The sequence below is a fragment of the Sinocyclocheilus anshuiensis genome, unplaced genomic scaffold (genome assembly GCF_001515605.1).
Source record: "Sinocyclocheilus anshuiensis isolate Anshui unplaced genomic scaffold, SAMN03320099.WGS_v1.1 scaffold644, whole genome shotgun sequence".
Taxonomy (NCBI): domain Eukaryota; kingdom Metazoa; phylum Chordata; class Actinopteri; order Cypriniformes; family Cyprinidae; genus Sinocyclocheilus; species Sinocyclocheilus anshuiensis.
Genome location: NW_015557092.1, coordinates 397,390 through 403,217, shown reverse-complemented (window position 1 = coordinate 403,217; position 5,828 = coordinate 397,390). Strand labels below are relative to the sequence as shown.

General features: G+C 37.5%; 2 protein-coding genes across 2 annotated transcripts in view; one reads left to right on the top strand and one right to left on the bottom strand.

The window, feature by feature from the left end:
* LOC107677340 (ubinuclein-2-like) overlaps positions 1 to 1,653 on the top strand; it is a 25,541-nt gene extending 23,888 nt beyond the window's left edge. The window contains exon 14 of the mRNA XM_016472219.1: positions 1,495 to 1,653. Coding sequence (XP_016327705.1) covers positions 1,495 to 1,574 — 80 coding nt within the window. The 3' untranslated portion in view covers positions 1,575 to 1,653. The remainder of the gene's footprint in view (positions 1 to 1,494) is intronic.
* Positions 1,654 to 3,353: 1,700 nt separating this feature from the next.
* LOC107677344 (uncharacterized protein C19orf43-like) overlaps positions 3,354 to 5,828 on the bottom strand; it is a 4,875-nt gene continuing 2,400 nt past the window's right edge. Inside the window, exon 3 of the mRNA XM_016472225.1 lies at positions 3,354 to 3,730. Coding sequence (XP_016327711.1) covers positions 3,623 to 3,730 — 108 coding nt within the window. The 3' untranslated portion in view covers positions 3,354 to 3,622. The remainder of the gene's footprint in view (positions 3,731 to 5,828) is intronic.

The window sequence follows — 5,828 nt, the reverse complement described above, 5'->3', positions numbered from 1 at the left end:
ACCTGTTTCTGAGCTCTACAGGCAGTTCTTTTGACCTCGGCTGGATTTTTGCTCTGATATGCATTATCAGCTGTTAGACCTTTAATTAAGACGTGTGTGCCTTTCCAAATCATACCCATTCAATTGAATTTGCCACAGGTTAACTTCACTTGAAGTGTAGTAATATCTACAGCAAAATGAATGCTCCTGTGCTAAATTTCAACTGTCCCAGAATACTTATGCAATGGAATCATTTTAGTTTTTTATTTTGAATACATTTGCAAAGATGTTAGAAACCTGTTTTTTGCTTTACCGTTGTGGTGTATGGAGTATAGATTGATGTGTGAAAAAAGTAGTTTAAAGCAGTTTATCATAAGGCAGCAACTTAACAAAATGTGAAAAAAATGAAGGGGTATGAATATTTTCGCAAGGCACTGTATGCTAATAAAACAAAGTAAATGCAAAGTTACAGTTCTTTCTTCATCTTGGTCCTTCAGTCATTTACATGCACTTGTGCACTTAAAATGTATAAAATGTCCATAATTTAGACTTATTTTGAATGATTTCTTAGGTTTTCTATTAGAGGTAGGCTTGTATGAGCCCTCATTAGTTGATGTTGTGTGTGTGTGTGTGTGCAGCTGCAGTAACCTGTTAGTATTTACTTTAGTACATAATTTATTACACTTTTAGTATTTGAAAATATTTAAATTAGTATGTTTTTATGGGAAAGAAATCATGTTGACTTACATTTTGTTCAGTGATGCTGTTGTCATTGTTGAACTTAAAGGGGTGATGAACTGCCTTGGATTTTATTGTGTACTGTTCTCTGAGGTGCACTTATAGTAATGTTATCAAGAATTTTCCATCAAAAACCATCATAATTTAGGAGTAATGGGCTATTTTCTGTCCTGTTTTAACCCTCCTCATCAGAACGCTCTGTGTGAATAGGCGTGGAGGATTGTAGACTGGGAAGTAAACGCCCACTGCTCTTATTGGATAATAGTTGTGTATGTTTGACAGCCGACATTCCTCACAGATGGACGCTGCTGTGATTTAGGTCAAAAATGCATAAATAACTGAATACATATCAAGTGATCTGTAAGAAGAGAATCGGTGGGCGGGGCTAAACAGGCAGTGATGTTGTTGATCTTCTTCTGCAGAGGCGGTGCTTATCCACACTATTACATCATAAAGTAGAACATTCCACAAGCTGACGTTTTGGCGGACTGCCTTCAGTATAAGCTGTTTTTAAACTAATGAGGTTTTGAGTTCTGAAACTTACAGGATGTTTTTATAGCACAATGACCTCTTATATGTGAAAAGATCAAGGGAATTCTGGTTTCTCAATTCATGACCCCTTTAAAATACATAAGATGTCGCAGCTGTGTGTGTTGTTCATCTGCTCTTCATCGCGTGGCTCGTCATGAATCTGCTTCCTCTCATTGAATCTCTGTGTGTGTCTCGTGTGGCGTCTCATGCGTGGGGTGTGTGTCTCTCTGTCCCGTCTCTCCTCAGATGTGTTAAAGGGTCTCATGTCAGGGGCTCAGGCCGCTCTGCCTCCACACTTACAGCTGGCTTTCTCAGGTAAACGCTGAGCGCGCGACGCTCCCGCTGCCTGCATGCACGCGTTTGCGGCTTTCTTCATCATCTTCAGTCGGGACGAGTCGCAGTGCTTCATTAAGTTATACATAAAATTAAATGAGGTAACCTTAAAATCTCAAAATACAGGAGAAAACTGGCATGGTCATAGGCCTACATGAATCATGAAAGTGCTGATTTAAGATTAAAACACTCATAAAATGTCAATTATACTTGACTCTGAAAATGAAGCTCCTGCCAGATTTTAATTTACTTGTTTTATTTTGCTTTAAGTAAAAAATAAAAAAATATATAATTTTGTTTACTTTTTATACTGGGCTGATATTGCTTTAAATATCTAATTAGATGTCTTCTTTGAGGGGCTTGTTGACAAACAACCTTACTCTGAATTTGGTGTTAACATGTTTTGAGCTCTGAAATTGTTATAAATTAAACATTATTATTAGCTTTCCGAGTATGGGTCACCATACTTGGCCACATGTCACGTCACTTTTTTTTTTTTAAGTGCACAAAGCGAATAATTTCATCCAAAATGTAAAAAAAAAAAAGTATATTTAGAAATTTTATATTAGCAACAGTTACAAAAAACACGTCACGAACACGTCATGAAGAGCCACGATCGAAAAGAAAAAAAACTCCGAAACTTGTACGAACCCGGAAGCAAAAATTGCCATTTTCCCCCTGAAGTGTTTAAATAAGGATAACTAGAAACACAAATGTCTGTGGATATTCTTAATTCACATATCTTAAATCCCCGCCCCATTAACGTATTTTGTTGGGTTGTATGTTTTCATTACATATAATTTTTAATTAAAAACAAATTTTTAAGATATTCAAAATCTCTCTCTCTCTCTCTATATATACACATTTGGAATATATACAATTTTACTTTTAATTTCAAGTTTTGAAATATTTCTCCCGTTTAAGGTTTTCTGAAGTACAGCAAACGCTTGAAATGCTGGGAAAGGTTGAATGTTGACAAATTAACTTCATATCATATCTTGTGTCTAGTGATTTAAACTAACACAAATACGGAGATCCAATCTGAACGATGAAGAACCATGAAGGGTTAAAGCAATTCAACTATTAAACTAGTTGAAGCCATTTGAAAAAATGTGCAACATTTTTAATAAGCAGTATGTAAACACAAACGGCATCCTGACTGAGGTAACGCGTGTAAAATGGAAGCTGACAAATGAATCTCGACTCTCAGAAACATGTGATCAGGTGTGGGACGCTCAAACATCACAGTCGGGACAGAAACTGTGGTACTGTGAGTTTAATTCATCATCGTCAATCTTCATCAGGTGACATTCAAGTAGCAAACATGTTGAGTACAAAATATCAACAAGGTGAACAAGATCAGTGTAATGCCACAGACTAAATCGTAACGACTCAAAAAGAACCAGAATCCAACAAACGAGCAAATACGGCACACAGGATGAAACTCAAGCTGGAAACAAAGAGCTGAAGGAGAAGAACAGACAAAGAGTGAATGGCAGTGACGCCTGTCTCCACAGGAAGCAGTTCAGTCTATTTGACCAGCGGTCTGGTCTTATCGTCGTCTCCACACTGATGCGCTTTATACTTTTTCACTTCTGCCATGTATTTAGTCCAGGCGTCTCCTTTCCCAGCCTCCACCTGCATCCACACACACATCAGATACACACGTATATGACTGGTTACTCATCAGAGACACATTGAACTGATCAAATGTGACAGTAAAGACATTTATAATGTTATGAAAGACTTCTCTTTCAAGTCGGGACAGAAACTGTGGTACTGTGAGTTTAATTCATCATCGTCAATCTTCATCAGGTGACATTCAAGTAGCAAACATGTTGAGTACAAAATATCAACAAGGTGAACAAGATCAGTGTAATGCCACAGACTAAATCGTAACGACTCAAAAAGAACCAGAATCCAACAAACGAGCAAATACGGCACACAGGATGAAACTCAAGCTGGAAACAAAGAGCTGAAGGAGAAGAACAGACAAAGAGTGAATGGCAGTGACGCCTGTCTCCACAGGAAGCAGTTCAGTCTATTTGACCAGCGGTCTGGTCTTATCGTCGTCTCCACACTGATGCGCTTTATACTTTTTCACTTCTGCCATGTATTTAGTCCAGGCGTCTCCTTTCCCAGCCTCCACCTGCATCCACACACACATCAGATACACACGTATATGACTGGTTACTCATCAGAGACACATTGAACTGATCAAATGTGACAGTACAGACATAATGTTATGAAAGACTTCTCTTTCAAATAAATGCTGCTCTTTTGAACTTTTTATTCATCAAAGAATCCTGAGAAATAAAATGTATCACCGTTTCCACAAAAATAGCAGCACAAATGTTTTCAGTATTGCTAATAATCAGAAATGTTTCTTGAGCAGCAAATCAGCATATCAGAATGATTTCAGAAGGATCATGCGACGCTGAAGACTGGAGTAATGATGCTGAAAATGTACAATATTTCACAATAGAAAAGAGTCATTTTAAATATTTCAAAATTTTACTGCATTTCTGATTAAAAAAAAAAAAAAAGAGCAGAAGAGACTTCTTTTAAAAACTTTAAAAATCTTACCAATTCCAAAATTCTGAATGCTACTGAATATGTACAATTTCATCCTGTTTTGCCAGTCTAACAGAAGTCATTTAGATATAAATGTTTAAAGGTAAAGTAGCAGGAGAGTGGAGAATCATCATGAAAAACAAAAACATCGTTATTGTGTTTGGAAATGGTTCCTTTAATACTGCTCGACTTATGGTAGATAACCATGTAAGAATGAAATAAACTAAAAAAATTATTCACTTGTACAGTATTATAAAGCATATGAACATTTTTTAAATGTCTAACGAAATATATGAAAAAAAAAAGGTGATTCTCAAAGAAAAAAAAAACATCACAATGGTTTGTTCGCTAGCAAACATCTGCTCCTAGGGGAACACGAAAGTTTTTTAAATATAACATTTCCTCCCCTCTGTCATGTTTGTTAGTGTTGTTCTTTCTGCATTTGCATGCACAACTTTCGCTTTCCTCTGAGAAACTCGCAAAAATTTTTCGCGAGGGAACCAAGCGGGCGTGGCTTCAGCAACCTGCTCCCGCCTCTTTGCCCATTTTCGATTATCCGGGAGTGACGCTCGGTGACGCGCTGCCAAGATGGCGACGGCCGCCTCCGCCCACTTTTGAGCTTCAAAAAAGCTCTTCAGAAACCTACGGGTGACGTCACGGACACTACGTCCATGTTTTTATACAGTCTATGGAGGGAACGTGACAGCAGCCTTTTCACGCCACTAAATAAAAAAGGAAACTGCGACCCTTTTTTTCCACAATTCTGACTATATAACAAGCAACTGTGCGTTATAAAGTCAGAATTGTGAGATATAAACACTGAGGCACGTAAACGGTTATTTGTTTAATGTCGGGAATTGCTCCTGCTTATTAAAAAGCTACGTTCATACATTACAGTAGCAAACATCAGATGAACATGATAAACACCGGACGGACGAGATCCTCAACATATACATAACAAATGACAAAGTGCTCATTCTGAAATCTGAATAAAGATGTATGCTTTGTAGCTAATACACATATACCTTCATTCGCCTTGTACAGGTATTCATTGTTTATGTCATTTTGTTATAGTGTTTTTATTCGTACAGTAGGCTAACTGCAAATGTTTCAACAATGATTTCGTTAACAGCATTCATTTTGAAGCAGGTAATGATTTAGACGCTGGTTAAATTAATTATTCATTTAACATACCTAACATTTTACATGGAAACGGTAATGCTAGTAAAACGCCTTATTTGCGCGATTTTGGAGAGTCTGAAACAGTTGCTCAATCAGGACATTTAATCAGGACATTAAAAATATACATTCAGTCCGTCTGCCATATTTTGTTCAGACCAAGCGGCAACCTCTCTCGTGAAGCCAACACAGAAGTGACAAACTGTAATTCATCGACTGGCCCCTAGAGGCTGGCTGCAAAAGGGAGTCAGTCCCATAGACTTGCCATGTTAAAATGCCCAACTTTACAGCAGAAAAAAAAATGTTTATAGCCTGGTACAAATAATTATTTTGGTCTATATAGCTAATTTTGCCCTTCATGACAACTGTGAGGGGGGTGAATTTTTTTATAACTCATCCGTTTAAATTATATTAAGCCTTAAAGTTCTGCATAATTAAGGGCGTGGCCACTTGAGTGACAGGTGGATTTGCCTCTGCGGTCACCACCGTCGAGC